General features: G+C 40.4%; 1 protein-coding gene across 1 annotated transcript in view; it reads left to right on the forward strand.

Annotated features, from left to right (window-relative positions):
- LOC138617854 (RNA-binding motif, single-stranded-interacting protein 3-like) overlaps positions 1 to 18,149 on the forward strand; it is a 119,362-nt gene that overhangs the window by 98,368 nt on the left and 2,845 nt on the right. The window contains exons 8-13 of the mRNA XM_069693174.1: positions 2,458 to 2,501; positions 6,319 to 6,415; positions 8,430 to 8,480; positions 15,919 to 16,032; positions 16,415 to 16,501; positions 16,916 to 17,040. Of these exons, the coding sequence (XP_069549275.1) occupies positions 2,458 to 2,501; positions 6,319 to 6,415; positions 8,430 to 8,480; positions 15,919 to 16,032; positions 16,415 to 16,501; positions 16,916 to 17,040 (518 nt within the window). The remainder of the gene's footprint in view (positions 1 to 2,457; positions 2,502 to 6,318; positions 6,416 to 8,429; positions 8,481 to 15,918; positions 16,033 to 16,414; positions 16,502 to 16,915; positions 17,041 to 18,149) is intronic.

Raw genomic sequence — 18,149 nt, forward strand, 5'->3', positions numbered from 1 at the left:
TCACTAACAGCATTTGTTCATAGAAACACACACATGCAGCTACCGCAGCTGAGGGATATTGTCGAGTTTTGGCTGTGAAATGAAAGAAAGTTAGAGGACAAGGTACAAACATCAAGATGCTTCACAGAGCTGATCTCGAGCTCCGGCTCAGAAATATTTTGTTGCAAAAGACAATTTTATAGATAGACAAGGAGCCAGCTCTGAAAATAAAATCTTTCCAAGGTGAGAAGTGGAATTATTTTGTGTAATGTAGTTTTTACCTGCTTTAAATCAAATATTTTTTAAAGAGCTGATATGAAAATCAATCTTTGGAGTTGTTAATTTTGGCCCTTTTTAAAAAAATTTTTTTTTTATTGCTGTTGCAGTCTACATTCTCCCAGTCCTGCCTAGAAACTGTGTTTGGGGAGAAAAAAACAAACGTAGTGGTGGAGTTCAGCATCAGGGCACCCTTTCAACTCGTGTGCCAATTTGGAGCGAAGTGCTTTTTGTAGAATACAGAACAAGTATAAATGACTTATGTTGGGCCACAGATTGAAGGGGGTGGTGGGTGGGGATAGCAATAGAGGGAAAGATAGAGATGCAGAAAACTAAAGATTAGAGCACTAAAACACCATTATTTCTTTAAATTTGTTCCAACATTGCCAAGAAGCAGATCTTATTCAAACCTCAGCAACGACATGTACAATCTCATTCATTTGCACGATAGAGGAACTGAGACAGTAAACATTCATCAATGATCAAAGCTTTACTTGATAGCAACAACATTCAATGGAGAGGAGGAGGGAATTATAGAATAGTAAAATAACACTTTTTAAACGTTGAGTTTCTTCAGATTCTGATGTAATGCAACTGGAATGCAAAACCTTATTCAATTATTTTATTCTGCGTAGGCTTGTAATAACTGACCCTGTGGCTGCTGGAGATTGATATAGGAAAATTACAGTGTGGGGTCTACTTTTTTTTTTTTCATGAGCAACGCTTCCTGCATTTGAGATGTGAGATATGTGAAATGCCCAAAAAATATTTCAAATTGAATTTTAAACATGCTTAGTAAATGGTTGGAGGGTTTTTGTTGTTGTTGTTGTTGTTGTTGTTGTTGTTGTTGTTGTTGTTGTTGTTGTTTTAAGCAAGCAGCTTAAGGTTTTTCTTCTTTTTGGCCACTGTCAGCTTCCAAGCTGCTGGTATAGATGTTTGCTCTGGCAACAAGCATCAGCTGTGTGTAAATTTAAATTTCTTTTTTCTTTCTTTTTTTTCTTGTTTTTTTTTTTTTACCTCCAATATGTCTCCTTTCTGGTCCTTCGTACATTCACTGAGCAATAAGGAAAAATTGAAAACGTTCACTCAGCTTTAAACATTTTCAACTCAGAATGAGCAGATGTGCTGTCATCTCAGTTCTTGCCACCCAGTGTGGATTTACACACACCACTTCTAAAGTCCTTTCATTGTGTTAAATCCATGTGAAAAAGTAGCATTTGAAAACAGGTGTTTATGGCAATAAAGGCAATACACAACAGGGCAATGGGGTAAAAAGTGTAACTAATAAACATCACCATGAAACTTCCCTGTGTGTTTTCTAACATTAAGTTTGTTACTTTTAGTTTTCTGAAATGTTATATTTTGATATGCAAATAATGCATGTTCTAGTCAAATATGTGCCAATTTGCAAAACAGAAATCTGATCATTGGATAAATCCAGGTTAAAAATTCACATTTCATTTGTTTACATTTTAGAGTCAAAGGTTTTTACAGAAGTTGTTTTTTTTTTTTAGCTCCTCATGCACCAGAAAATACTGTCAAAAGCCATAAAAATGAATATTTAAATTTTCTTTTGTTATAAAATGGTATATAAATCAGGGTATGAAGGATTTATGAACAAACCCCTCTTTAAAACCCTCAGAATATAAATGAATAAAAGTGGGATGTTTGGTGAGTGTAAGTGCTACTGAAGTGGAAATTTCTGGCGCAGCTTATGAGAAATAAAACTCCCTTTGAGAAAACAGCGTTTAAAGATATGTATTGTAAAATGAAAGGCCATTTGGTGAAGTCATGTTCATCGAGACATTTCTTACTATTATCATCAATTTGTATTTCACTAAGGATCATCTTGTCAAACAGGCTGTTTTCATTCAATATTTTTTCTAAATGAAACATAACTTTTTATTTATTTCTTTATTCAATGACTAACAAGCAGTAAAACATTAAATCTTTTATTGTCCATTGTTCTTCATTCAGCAGCTCTTTGTATCCCACTCATTTACAATAATGAATTTTGTGTTTTTTTATTTTTCCTCAATTCATTACATACAAGCTATATTGCTAAATCAGATTTTAATGTCAATTTGCACCAGCAAGTAACAGTTTACTCATAAAAATAAAACATTAAGAGACTAAACACAAATAATGGCAGAAGTATTTTGACATTTAGGTGTATATGTTTCTCCTTTTATCTTTCCCCAGAGTGGTATGGCGTTGACATATGATCCCACAGCGATGCAGAACGGGTAGGTGAAAAGTTTTCTTCTCAGATTCACAAACTGTGTCCAAAAACTTTAGATGTCTGCAAACTTTACTTTTGATTCACTTTTTCCACAAAATATTTTTTATCTGTTTAAAAAGCCTTTACAAAAATGACACCAGAAAACCTGAAAAGATGCACACACATCAGACAAACATCAGCGATTATACGCACAAGAGCACTCACATGCCAATGAGAAGGCTACACACATGCACACATACTCAGACTGACACAAAACACACAGGTTGTTAACACACACACGCTACTGCTACTATGTCTACGTGGCTCTTGCCCTCATGCTCACATTTATTTATGCACCTATGCATACAAGCTGTCAGACATGTGGGTTTTGATTGCAGACAGGGAAGATGGGCGGTGTTGCAGTGCCGTTGTAAGACTTTCGTCAGCCAGGGCGAGCTGCCGTGCTCCTAAGCTGAATGCAGAGAGCAAAGTGTCTGCCTGTTTCAGGGGGAAATTGGAGATCGGTCCTGTCTGCCAGGAATGCTGCTGGTGATGCTCTCCCAGGAGAGGCTTCCCTGCAGCTCTGTGTTCCTCCTTTCCCTCTCTCATCAGCTTCTTCCTCTCTGTATCCCTACTTTCCCAACAATCACAAGCAGATCTGCATTTTACTTCCGTTTACAATCTTCATCTCATCTCATCTTCTTTTGCTTGTTTGACCTCATATGCTAAATTTTCTTTCTTTCATCTATTTTTGACTTTTTCATCTCTTGTAGACATAGTTGTTTTGTCTCATCCCTTTTTTTTTTAACTTCTCATTCCTGCTCTCTTATTTCCAAGCAGCTGCTTTACTCTCAGTCATCTCTGGTGTCTCTTTGTATGTGTGCGTCTTCGTGCATGCATAAATGCATGCTCACACGCGAGCATCTGTGCCTGGGTGGCGTTCGAGCCCTCCCCGACCTCTCTTCCGAGGTCATCTGAGCTCCTTCCGGCGAAGCACTAAATGACTGTGAAATGCTAATGCGGCTAATTAGAGAGGCGAAAAGCAAGGAGGGAAGGGGGTTTGAATAAAAATGGAGGGCCGACCGGGGTCAAGAGAAGGTCAAAGGCAAAAATAAAGTCAGCCCAAGGAGAGGGGAAGGGTACGAATCAATTACAGGTTTGCTAGTCTTTCAGAGCTCAAGGACAGCTGGTTTTTAGGGTCCGATACCAATCTGATTTTATTGGAAACATGTGTCTCTACCAGCCAGACTTCTTTGGCTCACGGCCTGTCCTCTCTTATCAAGCAGACGCAACATTCACTTTCTCATTGTCTCTTTTTTCTCAATCTCTTGCCTCCTATCTGCTCTCTTTTCTGTCCTTTTTTGTTTCTCTCTGTTTTTACCTCTCTGTCTCTCTATCTATACCTCCTCTCATTCTTCTGTCTCTCCTGCCCACACACGCACATATATTTTAGCATGCTCCCCCACATCTGTCCGCTGAAAAGTCACTGAGGTCAGCACTAAATCATTCACTAATTTTTCTGGGCAAACTCCTGACAGGGCGTTTAGATATCACCGGGGATTCGCAGAGGTTTTAAATTCAATCCTGTAATAATGTTCTGTTTGCAATTACATATTTAGTGCATTGTTTAAACAGCCGTGCTGGAGTCCCCATTGACAGCGTGCTGCTCGGGGCTAATAGCCTCCATCAATAACCTTGCATCTGTCCTCTGCCTACTACTTCTCTCTCTCAATGCACATCAGTCTAATGAAAAATACAATAAACACAATCAGAGAACCGTATTGAATGACCTGGCTGCTTTCCTTCATTTGTATTCATCAATGACAGTAATACAGTATCTCTAATGCAAGTAATACATTAATTATACAGTCAAAATCGTGGATCCATACCACAGCATTATCATGACAGGATCCCCCCCTCTCCCCAATGATCATCACTTTGACAAACATGTTAAAACATTTTATCCAGTGAAGATCTGTCTATGTTTGTCTGAAACTTTCAACTTGGTTTAAATGGAGTTAAATTCACCCTTGTAGTATTGTAGCTCAAAAAGCACACACTAATGGAGAATATTTGCAAAACTGTCAATAGGGTTTTCCTTTTATTCTATACATACAAGGAAATTGATGGTAACATCGAGGTAAGCCAGCCGTTGTGTGATTGTGCACATGTGAAACCTGTACATGTATCCTACATGTGATCACATGTGTCCCATGTGGAAAACATGGGAAACTTGTGGTTTTCTGGAAGGTAGAGTGAAATGAAAGGTGCAAAGAGAAATCAAGGAGTTAGGTTAGTAAGTTGAGTTCAGAACACACAATCAAGCTGCACATGAACCCGGAGCTGAACCTACCACTGCATTCATTAATGAAATATTTTTGTCTGGTTCCACTGGAGTGAACCATTGTGGCTCTACTCTTCATTTACAACTACTTTATATAGGCTTCAGCGCACTAAGTAGTGCATAAAAATCACTTGGTAGTTTAGATGGGGGAAAGCATTGACGTGTTCAAGTATGTTGCAGACAGGTTAACAGAAAGCAGATTTCCCACCTGGAACAAGTGAGATCAGACTGGATGTCTGTGTGGAGCACAATCACGCTCTGCAGCTTATCGCATGCAGTTGAAGACCAACTGCATGCACAAAGGTCCGGACTGCAATAGTTTAGAAATATCTGCGGGTTTGGATCTCGTAGCCGAGCCTTCCGCACGCCATCAGTGAGCAAACAAATGTAACGTGAAACAGAAAGTGTACCCTTAAAATGAGGGGAATGCTTGTGTGTCAGCGGAGTAGCACCAATCCCTCTTAAGTTTTCTGTGGCTGGTTGCTCAGCCCCGCTGTCATCTCTGTATATTACATTACAGGCAATACAGGTCTTAATGAATATATACTACAAAACCAACAATTTGATATTTGTCAGTAGTTTGAAGTAACCTTTAGAAGTAAACTAAGAGTGTGTTTTTAAAGTACTTCTCTCCCTCAATAACAAAACACTTGGTTTGTGTGCCTTTTTATACAATCATGGCTGTGTTAGAAATAGATAGGGGGAGGGCTTCTGTCTCCGTCTCTGCCCCTCTCTTCCCCTCCCCTCCCCCTGCTCCATTATTCAGTCAACAGACACTTTGGGATCGATCGGGCACAGCAACACGGCCTGGCGGATGAAACATGTCCTCTCTAGGTATACAATGATAAATAAAGCACTGCGAGCCACAGCATTCTACCACTGCAGGGTTGAGGGGGTGAAATGAAAAAAATAAAAACATAAAAAAGAGATAGCGCAAAATCAGAAGGGCAAACAAAGGTATTGGTGGAGCGGTAAATACAGTATAAAATGCAGATGTGAGACATGCAGCCTTCCCTGGGAAGCGGGATATGCGTAGGTGGAAACATAAAGGGTAATATTGAAACATTTCACCCACTCACACATTAAGGTGATAATTCATTATTATGCATAGCAGTGAAGCAGACTCTTTTGTAACATGATGTGTACTCTGGTGCAGTGTCAAGTCTCATTTTAAGATATCTTTGATGGTGTGACACAGAGTGAAACTGCAATATTTATTGTTTCCATGACAGCCTTGATGATGTCTGATCCATTTTGTCAGCGGTGTCTTGAAGTGTACAGGGTGGGTGAAAACAAGGAGATACAGAACCTCATTTTCACCTTTGAATGTCGCTGCATTTGGAGAGCTAAAACTGTATGGGCAGATAGGCCTCTTGACTGATGTTACATTTTTGTCAGCACTTCTGTTAGTCAGCCCATGGTTCAGCTAGACACCACGTCGACAAGTTTTTCTGAAATAAATAATCAAAATTAAATCGTGTCATATCTTCTTCCACAGGTTCTTCTCTTCGCCGTACAGCATCTCCACCAATCGGATGATTGCTCAGACGTCAATCACACCCTTCATTGCTGCCTCTCCTGTCTCCACATATCAGGTAGGTGGAGCCTCTCAGAAGTTGAATGGGTTAGACCAGGGGTGGGCAGTAAAAAGTTTGTTAAATGAAAGCCACTTGGTAGTTTAGATGGGAGAAAGCATTGAAATATTGACCTATTCAAGTATGTTGCAGACAGGTTCACAGAAAGCAGATTTCCCACCTGGAACAAGTAAGATCAGCAGCTGCAGTCAAATTTAACAGTTGCAGAATTGTTAGATAGCAAATATTGCAAGGGCCTACTCAAAGTGTGCAAAAATATAGTAACCAGGATACTAGTTGTTTTTATCATGTGTATATGGTAATGCATGACCAGATTTCTTTGTGTTTCACCAAATCCCTAAATAAGCCTCAAAGGATACTAAAATGTATTTCAGATTTTCTGAAAGAAAGAAAACTTCAGCGTAAAACCTGCCTCATCTTGAGTGGAGTCAAGAACTCAGTACCTTTACATGGGACCACGGCTTTTGGAATATTTCAGGTTTTTTGTATTGGTCCAATCCACAGCCGTTCTGGTCGCTAAACTCAAAAAATATTTCTGACTTTAAAATTAGTTGAAATCAAAAAAAATGTTTTTACTGTTGTCCAATTGTAATCTGTGGATGTACAGGTGAAGAGAGCAGAGGTTGTATTTTCACAGAAAAGACTTAAACACAGAAATTGAACCATCAGCTATTTCAACTCAAGACAATTCTTAGTTTAGCAGTGATGAAACACTGGCTTATGTTGCAGCACTCTTCCCACTGATCTTTCACTCTCAGGTACAAATGCTCCTTTTATCTCTCTGTTCCCATGTGTCGCATCCGCTCTCTTCCGCACACACACAAACCAAACCAAGTCGTGTCAAAACTGGTTTGCTATGTAGCTGTGGGTCTTTGAGAGGCAGACTCAGCACTTGATCCTCAGCTCGTCAAACACACAGATTTTAAAACAAACAGCAGTCCTCCTCCTGCAGATTTTCACTTGCGAGAGATGTTGCTGTAAATGAGAAAGACAAATGCAAAGACACATCTTTAGCAGAGCAGAATTCGCAGTCGCATCCTGCTTCCTGAGGAAAACACAAGAAATTAACTTGCCCTGTGTTACTTCAACTCCCTTTAGACATATATAGGGTAAGCAGACATACACATGCACACATACCGTAATCACTATAGAGTGCATGCGTAGCATATCTTCTGTGTGACAAGGAGGCCGTCAGGGACTTGTTTCTCCTCATGTTAGGGTCAGGCAGTCGGTAGCAGGATGAGATGAAAGTACTGATTTGTGGCCAAGTCAGGCTTTGATGATGAAACCCTAACAGTAAAGCAGTAATTGTTGGACTGTTTTGCTCTCTGTGGTCTTCATATTCTCTTATAATTACAACATAACCTACTGTATAGCCGACCCTCTGTTACTGCTGTAATATTCTTTAAGACAGGGTGCCGCAGGGACTGAGGCTCTGAAATGGGCTTGTAAAGACTTGAGCTAATGATTAATTTTCTCTTTTCTCTTTTTCGGTTTTCTCATTTTCACTCTCACTTCCTGTCATTCTGTCTTCCATTGTCCTTCTTTATGCTCTCTCTTCCTCATTTCTTTACCCACTTATAACAATCTTCTTTTTGATCTTTGCTTTCCTCTCATCTCTTCCTGACCTCCCTTCTGCATCCTCCTACTCATGCCCATCTCCTCCTCCTTTAATTACTTTATTTTTCTTGTCCTTCCTTTTGTCCTACTCTTCATCTTCCTTCTTTCTATTTCCTTCGTCATCTCTGATCTTATTCTCTTCTCTTCTCTTCTCTTCTCTTCTCTTCTCTTCTCTTCTCTTCTCTTCTCTTCTCTTCTCTTCTCTTCTCTTCTCTTTTCTTTTCTTTTCTTTTCTTTTCTTCTCTTCTCTTCTCTTCTCTTCTCTTCTCTTCTCTTCTCTTCTCTTCTCTTCTCTTCTCTTCTCTTCTCTTCTCTTCTCTTCTCTTCTCTTCTCTTCTCTTCTCTTCTCTCCTCTTCTCTCCTCTCCTCTCCTCTCCTCTCCTCTTTTCCTCAGGTCCAGAGTACATCTTGGATGCCACATCAACAGTATGTTATGCAACCTACAGTAAGTTTTGGAACCAGCCTTTCCTTTGTTTCCCAGTGAAGTAATTTTCTCCTTTCTCCAACCCATTTCACTTTTCTCCTTTTCATACAACCCTGCTGCCTGTCATGTCTGAGCTTTAGCATGTCATCATCTAAAACTTTCAAAATGTGTTGAATATTACCTGTGCCAAGGAGGTCATGTTCTCAGTGCAGTTTGTTTGTTTCTTTGTCAGCAGGATTACAGAAAAACTATCGGCCCAATTTACATGAATATTGGTAGAACAGCCAAAAAAGAACCCATTACATTTTGGAGCGAGACTTGAATCACGAGGCAGATGGAGTTATTTTTCACTTTCATTAACATTTCAAAATAGGACGTCATGCACATAAAAATATAACAGATGGTAGTAAAGGTCCATAGTTATTCTGATCTTCTATCCCTTATTTAAGTCACTGTAACAGGCAAGTTATTTGTCAAATGACATCACAGCAAGTGCTCAGAAACTAAATAGAAAAGCGTTGCAGGTCAGTTGCAACACTGGTGTCCCTCGTAGAATGAACTAAATGTATCCATCAAATCCGTCATAATCAAATTGAACAGTGTGCCTCAACAAAACATAACAACCACCTCAAACATCAATAACAAGCTGCCATATTTACAAAGTAAATATGATAATATGACTTGATATTTGCACATGCAGTTGATAATAAAGTCATTTCTGGTTTTCATCTATGTATGCTAAGTATGTTTAATATCTACAATTTATAACTGTACATCTGGGATTTGAGGCTTCAGTTAGGCAAAAGCACATTTTAACATCATTCTATTAGTTTTGGAAATATAGCCAAACATACAGTATAATATAGTATGCAGTATAGTGTTGCAGTTGCAGAGTTGCATTTAATAAAAGACTGGACTATTGGTCTTTGTGGAGGTCTGCTTCAGAGTTCCTTTCTAGTCTTTAAATAGCATAATTATTGATGTGAATGTCAGTGGCAGGATTTATGGTACAAAAACTACAAAAGCCTCAACAAGCCTGTTGTAATTGCTTTTGTAACAGTATTTAACGTGCCCTTTTTTCCCCCCACATCAAATCAATCTTTAATAATTTAAGAATAAAAATGGCAGCAAAGACAATAGGTCACTGAGAAATCAGTATGAATCTCTGAGGTTGCACAAAACCAAGTAATAAAAGACAAACTTTCAGTGTCCAGCGAGTTCAGCGTGTGAAAGCCAAACCCAGGTCATACCAGGGGAAAAAACTGGCCCTGCTTCTCAGCTGTACTCTGCTGAATCAGCCTGTGAATAACCTCCTTAAAGCAGCTCCAAGAGCTCAGCAAAGCCAACTGTAAAATCTATAATAAAAGGGTGCTCCCTGCTGGTCTGAAATTAAACTGCAGATCCTGAAAATAATTGTGGTTATAAAAACAATTCGGTTATTAAAGTCAGTGTAAGCCTGTGAATATTGAACAGGTGTATACAGTGATACTTGTAACAGATATATCAAAAATGTCAATACAACAGATACAATAAAATACATTGTAGTAATATATAAATCTACACTTGGTGTCCGGCTGGAGACTTAGTGAGTCTGTTTGTCTGGTGGACTTAAGGGTTTAGACTTTCTTAGTTCTGTCTGTCCGAGGACAAACACACTCACACATACATGTACACAACTTTGATTGAAACACACAAATATGTTAAACACACGCACACATTCAGTATTCAATATTCACATGTGCAGTCACATATATTGACTTTGAGTGTAGGCGTTCAGTCAATACACACTGTAATCCTACATTTACCTACAAATTCTCTCCTCTGTTCTCACACTCTCAAACACAAACATAACCTCGATACAAACTTCCAGCTTTTCCCTGCTTTTATCCAGGGACCGTATACAGCTATCGTAACAAGAGATTGAGCCTACACAAGCTTCGCTTGGAGCACAATGCAGAGCCTCAGCCGAAGTCTGTCTGACACTCTGTAACTCCCTACAGCATGCAGTATAAACTTTCTGCGCCTCCATCCAGTCGTGGGACAGAGTCCTGTATTTAATTAGTGGAAGGAGTGAGGGACAGTGTTGCTCTGTCTGTTCTCAGCAGCTCAATCCTGCTCACAAGTTGATTACCTCTCACTACAGCAGGGCCGTTGGACTAGATAATTATAGGCAGAATATATTAATGTGAAAGTACAGTAACCTTGGAAGTGCTTCAGATGAAAATAAACTTGAATTACCTGTTACATTTATTATAAACATTTATTCACTGATAGCTCACAGTTCCATTGATTCTGCTTGCGTAAAGTGTTAGTAATTTCAACATTAACTAAGGAAAGGAAATGTTAATTAAAGTGGCCTATAATAGATGCTTATAATGTTTACATCCAAGGTTTCAATTGCACAACATGTTCCCCTGCATTCTATCATTAAGGAAGTGAATTAATTGCACAAGACAAGTGTGTAGCGCCGCAAACATGACCATCATGGCTGACAAAAGCCTTCATTCCCATCACATTATATTGTCAGCTATGACATCCCATGAGGGCGCTGTCTCCTTCTGGGTTTGTGTAATAGAGGAATAGTGCAGCAGACCCCTGTCCTTTCGGTATTTTTCTTGGGAATAAAGTTGGCTTCACTTCGAGAGACACAATGGTCAAGGCAGACTTTATCACTTATATTTCTATCATGTTGGTGAGTTGGTTTCCTTGACATTTTACACCTGTAAAATCCAGTTATGCTCCACTGAAACTGTCACCTATAGGGGTGGTTGAGGATAGAGGCAGCACCGATATGGTATATCAGCCATGCACTGAGGAACTCTAATAAATACTGTCCTACACAGTAGTTAAACATTTTAAAAATTCTGTTGCTACCTTCCTGTTGTTCTCTCTTCCTCTCTGTCTTCCTCTTGGTGTCTATCTGGCACATCCTAAACACATTCTGTTGTCATATCTGATTAAAATTATGTCTGTAAGAGAGGATAATACCCTTCTGTAAATGTGTTTTCAAACAAATGTCCCATCTAATTATTTGGCAGGCTGCTTGATATGGCTTTCTACGACTTTGGAGAAGACAGACAGAGAGATAGAGGGAAGAAGGAAGGTTTGGAGAAAGAGGAAATAAATATATAAGAGAACTGTGGATATGACAGAGGGAGGACAGGGGAGAGAAGCCGGCGCAGGGAGAAGAGAGGAAAGAAGGGATTACAAAGAATAAATCGGGAACAAAGAAAAGAAAACAACTGCTGCAAAAGCATGTCTGGGCTGTGCGCGCCTGTTCCCCAGCCTTGTCTATGCATAGTCAAAATCCCTGTTAGACAACAAAGGCGAAGGCTAGTCATTGTATTTCCTGGATACAGAAGAGCTTGGCAAATTAAAGCTGCATCAGGGAGGGAGACTGAGAAAGACACAGCAGCTCAATTCTGTTCCTATGGTAGCAGAAGCTTCCTTGCTGCTGTACTGCAGTCACTGACTGCTAACTTTGATCAACGGCATGCGCTCATTGACAAATTTAGGTTGATGCGCACACCTCTGCTAATCACTTGGTCAACAGTTCATCGAGATTTTTACATGCTCGCAGCAACAGACTTGGAAGGTTGCTTTGTGTATCACTGACAAACACTTATACACACCCAGTCACTAAAGAAATGAAGGACTTATTAAAATTAGAACTAAAACCAGTGCTATGTGCTGTTTTCATGGCTCAGGAATAAAGGTGCACATGCACATTGACTCACACAACCATATTTACACACAGACACCAGCGTAAGCACGCACTCTCTCAGATTAATTGAGCTACACACACATTAAACACACCTATACACACAGTGGAGTGCCTTCAGGACTGTGTGTTTCCAAGCTTTGGTGGAATGCCCAGATTACTTGAACTCCCTGTCTTTACATCTTAATTAGTGAGAGGATGTCTTTGTGCATAATTACTCACAAATCCCCCTACAGGAAATGAATGCATTACCTGAGCCATAGCAAGAAAAAGACAAAGAAGGCGGCTTATTGGGGAGGGCTGTAATAAGACAGCTGAAGAATTGGGATTTCAGATCTTCCTGAGTTAAATTGCCATATTAAACCCATTTGAGGAGACAAAGGAGGTGAAGAATATGTCGGAAGAAAGCGCACATATCTGAAAATAGTGCACAATGCTCAGGTTTTTTTCTTTCTTTTTTTCTTAATGCTGACATCCTGTGCGTGCCAAACTGTCACCGATGTATGCCTGCGGGTGCATGTTTAGAGATTGCAACCAAGCAGTACTTGTGCTTTTTGTCGTCCTGTAAAAATCCTCCGTGCTTTTGTGTGTAAAAAAACAACAACCTAAAGCTGGCCCTGAGAACGTGGGTGTGGCTTCAGTATGGAAAATCTATTTGTTGAATACAGCAAACATGTGCACTTCAGAGCACACCACCCTATGAGAGAACAAATAAGGCCAGTTCACATTCTTTGGCAAGCTTGCACACAGAGAGCTCCCGTCAGAGAGGCAGCAGTTAGTGGTTTTCCCAATAAACGGGTGTCATTATCACTAATACTGTGTATTTGATGCTGCACAGTGAGTGCAGCACTCAGCTAGTCAGCTTCACTTCTCTAATGGAAAAATGACAGTGGAAGACAGGGAGGAGAGGAAGAGGGAGACAAGTGAATGAGAGATGGAGCGAGTTGAAAGTTGAAACAGATTTTTTTTTGTTTTTTTTTTTTCTCCTGTCCTCAGGGAACAGATAACTTTCTGTCTTTTGTACTCATTTACTGCTTACCCCAGGAAAGTGTCTAATGCCGTACAACATGCATAGTGCTCGCATGTAGATACATGCAGAGACAGCAAGTCTAACACTTTTACAGCTATAAATCAGAGCAGACAATTAGTCATTGTGGGTTTCCTTGTTCTTTTTTGCTTCTTTCTCTCTGTGCGGAAACATGCTGTGAGAGTGGATGATGTGAGAAAGAGCACGGGAGGATGAGAATTCATTAAAAGAGAAAACATATTATTGAGATGGATGAAAAGCTTGGGTAGTAGCCTCATTCTGGCTTGTAAATGTACGTACCTGAGCCAAAGCTTTGTGCAATTGGGTAGCTCTGTCGTGTGTGGATGCTTCTGTGTGTGTATATTGTGTGTGTGTGTGTGTGTGTGTGTGTGTGTGTGTGTGTGTGTGTGTGTGTGTGTGTGTGTGTGTGTGTGTGTGTGTGTGTGTGTGTGTGTGTGTGTGTGTGTGTGTGTGTGTGTGTGTTGTGCATGTAGAGGTAGAGTATCTCTCATTCAATAACCATGCCGCTGTGTTCTAAAGAGATCTCAGTCAGGAGGAGGAGTACTGCACCACTGTTAACAGTTCTGACTATTTCCGTTTGTACAGTGTGTGCACGCGCGCCTGTGTGTGTGTCTGTGAAGCTTGCCGACATAAGGATCTTAACTTACAGCTTCTCAGCTGTGAAGAACTCCGACAGGCTGAATAAACGGTCAAAAGAATCACTTCAAGTAGCTCAAACTTTCATTACTTGTTTGTGTTGTTGCGAGCCTCTCTATGAAACCCTCCAGACTGCCACACAGTTTGGTCTGCGCCTAAACTACCAAAACCTAATACCTGTGTTCTTCTAACATCCTGTCTCAACATTCAGCCGTAGAAGTGCTGACTGCTCTCCAGAGCAACACTGGCACATATCCACTGATGCTGTCTGTGCACATGGGAAGTGTAGTTAAACAGCTATCACAAATGAACAGTGTTTACCACTGCGGGAATGTTGGCAGGCGTCTCAGCACACAACGTGAGGAGTCTCCCATTAAATCTTTACAGAGCTGTTGAGGCTGTAGCAGAACTGTACTGGAAAAGTATAGAGCTCAGCGTGTCAAGGTGTTAGGCTGCATCAAAGCCCTTCACACTGAAGAGATTTACAGTAAAAGCCTCTCTGCTCCATTCACAAGCATGTTCTGTCAGGCCTGCCTGGGAACCCGGCTGATTGGTTGCATTGCCGTGTACAAAGTGAAACCTTTTGTAGTCATCTAATTTAACTGAGTTGGAAGTCTAAACTACTTTTTCTAGCTGCAAATTTCTCATTGACTTGTGCAGCTTGAAAAGCATAATTCTTTTACACATTGTAGTGATCACGGACATATTTTGCTGTGATTATTCATGTTATGTTCCTTTTTGTTTTAAATGCTGTTTTTTGACTGATTTATGGAATACAGTTTATCCAAAAGTGTTCAAAACCCTTTCATTTTTGCACACTTTATTATACTGAGGACTGTATCGTAAATTTATCAAATTCACATCATTTTTGCTCATCAATCTCCCCCTCATTAACCCACAGCAAAAAAGGAAAAACATGTTTTTTGAAATGTTTGCAAATTGATTAAATAGAAAAAAGCTGAAATCTTTCCATTACAGAAATATTCAGGTCCTTAATTCAGTGCTTTGTAGAAGACCCTTTGGCAGCAATTACAACTCCAAGCCCTCTTGGGTAAGTCTCCAGGAGCTTCTCACTCCTGGATTTGGCCAGTTTATCCCATTCTTCCTGGCAGATCCTCTCACATTCCCTCAGATTGGACAGGAAGCTTCTGTGAACCGCCACCGTCAGGTCTCTCCACAGATGTACTGCGGGGTTAAAGTCTGGGATTTGGCCGAGCCACTCAGGGACAGTGAGAGACTTGTCTTGGCTTTATGCTACGGATCACTGTCATGCTGACAGGTGTGAACCTTTGCCCCAGTCTCAGGTCACTGCGCTCTGGTGCAGGTTTTGTTCTGTACATCTCTGCATCTGTACCTGTCCCTGCCGCTATGGTGTGCTGTATTAGCCTGATGATGACCAGGGCCTTGTGTTAAACAGACATACTGCTCAGAGTTCTGCAGAGTGTTCTGAAGCAAGTGTAGTTAAACATTTTGTTAATGTGCTTACTTTCTGTCTTACCAAAAGACTGATATCACTCTGTCTCTGTACAAAAGCAAAATAAATCTGCTGATAGCACCTCTTAAATATGTTATATCTAATTTATTTAGTAACTTTCTTATACATTAGCTTATGTATGACGTAAGCAAGTGAGCTATGACATGTTAGTTGATAAGGTATGTGTTGACAGGTTTTTGCTTACCTTAAACATAGGAAATCTTGCTGTTTTTAGTGAGCTGCTTCCAGCCTTTATCTCAGGTGAAGCTTGTGGTAGCTTCTTGTATGACAGTCGGACATATGAGTGATACAAATTTTCTCATTCAAGACTCAGCAGGAAAGTGAATATGACTCCGTCCCCTTTAGATTCCTCCTCTCTACTCCTCCCTCTGCTCAGGTTTGGTTAGAGCTTTCGGCCATTGCCTATTTTACTCAGCTGCTTCATCTTTTCATCTCCACGTTTCTTCCACTTCAATCTTTCCCCCTCAGTCATCCTTTAACACGCTAGCTCCCTGTGATTGACATTATGATTTTAGTAGCTATAACCTGGCTAGTCATGTGTCCTTCCCTCCTTTGTCAGGGTGCTGTGATCACCCCGGCCGCGGCCATCGAGCCCAGTTTGTCTCTTCACCCCTCCGGTGTTATGGCTCCTCTCACCCAGCAGATGAACCACCTCTCTCTGGGCCCCACAAATGTGAGTTTCCTCTTTAGCCTCTCTGGCTCATCTCGCTCTGCTTTTGCTAATCTTTTGAGTTGTAATATACAACGTACGTAACATTATCAGCCAGTAGAGATTTCTGTGACCTCAGAGTAAAAGCCAAATGGCAAAGGTTTGCACTCTGAAATGTACAATGATCTTGGGATAGAGTTAAATCATGTAATGTGGTGTTAAATGTCAAACGCAACGTGTCTTCTTATTTCAGTACTTTTAAAATGTCCCTTCCGGATAGTAAACTAGTGTTGTAAAAGTAGTTTGGTGGAGTGGTGACAGCATACTCCTCCTCCAAGTATTCTGAAGGACATATTGCTTGTGTCTATATTACATTACTGTCTTCGCCCCTCCTTCTGTCTTGCAGTACATGCCTGCTGCAGCGGCTGCTCCTATGCAAGGAACCTACATTCCCCAGTACACTGCAGTGCCTGCCTCTGCCCTCACAGTGGACGTAAGGACAGAAACAAGTTGTATACTGACCTCAGTCTGCAGCTTATCAAGGGTTTGATCATTTACTACAGTGGGTGGAAAGCTGTGATACTGTTGTGAAGACACAAAACGAATATCATATTGTGTGTCTAACAAATTTGAGTAGAATATGGAGAATTCTAAACCTCTAAACCATAATTAAAGTCCTGACTAACTGTTTAACAAGTTCTTTCTAAAAATGTGCATCTTTTAAACAATGCAAAGAGATTTGTTGTTTTTGCTAAACTGTTTGGTTCTTCTGAATTTCAGTGCTGTGTGGAATCAAAGTGTCCTTAGTTTTCCTCACTTGTCTGAGGCTGTGAGCTTAAAATTACAACCCTCTAACAATAAAAGGTTTCATATGTGACGCTCTTCCTGTGACTGTGTTTCTGTTCAGGGCGTGGTGACAGACCCATCTCCACAGACAGCTGTCCCCCCCACGCAGGACCCCAGTGGGCAGCAGTCTCTATCAGTGGAGAACACAGGAGATCATGCCACAGCCTACTCTTACCAGCAGACTAAGTGAGTGTAATGAGTAGAAGTCTCCATTTTTTTCACATCCTGCACAGCTGCTGCAGATATATTATATTACTGCTGCACAGCATTAGTCCTCAACTCCACTGTCAGCTTTTAAGCAGGTTTTGTTCCACTGTTATACATTCACAAAATCATTCTATCAAAAGTGGGATTCTGACAGTAAGCAGCACATTATGGGAAAACTTTGTGCAAACTTAGATAGCCTCTAAATATTACACATAAACAACAGCTATAAAACACAACATGGTTTTTCATTTTAAAATTATGTTTTTTCTAATAGCTGAAATTATTTTCAAAGGAGAAGTTGACAATTGATCAAGTCTGTCTCCAAACATTAGTCAGGCGCCTATAAGGACATTGTAAGAGGTTCTACTTGCCTGAACAATTCCCACTGTTCATACTGGCCATTATGGGAGATTCCTTCTTCATGCATTTCCAATTTAAGTGATGGGGGCAAAGTTAATCTGATGTGAGGCTTAAGTAGTCTGAGTTAGTCAAATCAAGTTCATATATTTCAAAGCTATGGTGTTTTTAGTGAAAAGCAGGGAATGTGTACCCTATACATATATTGCATGTTGTTATCGCAACTGGATTACATACATTATGAGCCCATTAAAGTGGCAAATGGTCTGCACTTATATAGCACTTTATCACCTTCGCAGTCTCAAAAGTGCTTTTTTAGTTTGCCTCCCATTCTGCCGTTCACACATCAATGGCTGCAAAGCTGCCATGCAAGGTGCTCGCCTTGAGGTCCAGTGTTTTGCCACGGGACATTTCGGCATGTGGACAAGAGGAACGAGGGATCAAATTGCCAACCTTATGATGAGAGGACCAACCCGCTCTACCATCCGAGCCACAGCTTCCCCATTTGGCAGGGCTCCCTTAATGTTTAGTTTAAACGACACACTTTGTCTCTGCTCTTTCATAGATTCCTTTGTAGATACTTGCTTTTGTTTCTTGCATTTACATTCACTGTCAATCTTCTCATCAAAGGTGTGGGATTTCGCATATTTTTATGGTAAAGAATCTGGACAGGCCGAGAGAAAGAAACGTCATGTTTGATTTTTGGAAGAATGCATGAAACTGTCTTCTTC

This window comes from Brachyistius frenatus, unplaced genomic scaffold (assembly GCF_029030835.1).
Source record: "Brachyistius frenatus isolate BFR_SWC_R1_liver_20210118 unplaced genomic scaffold, ASM2903083v1 Contig_14, whole genome shotgun sequence".
Lineage (NCBI taxonomy): Eukaryota > Metazoa > Chordata > Actinopteri > Embiotocidae > Brachyistius > Brachyistius frenatus.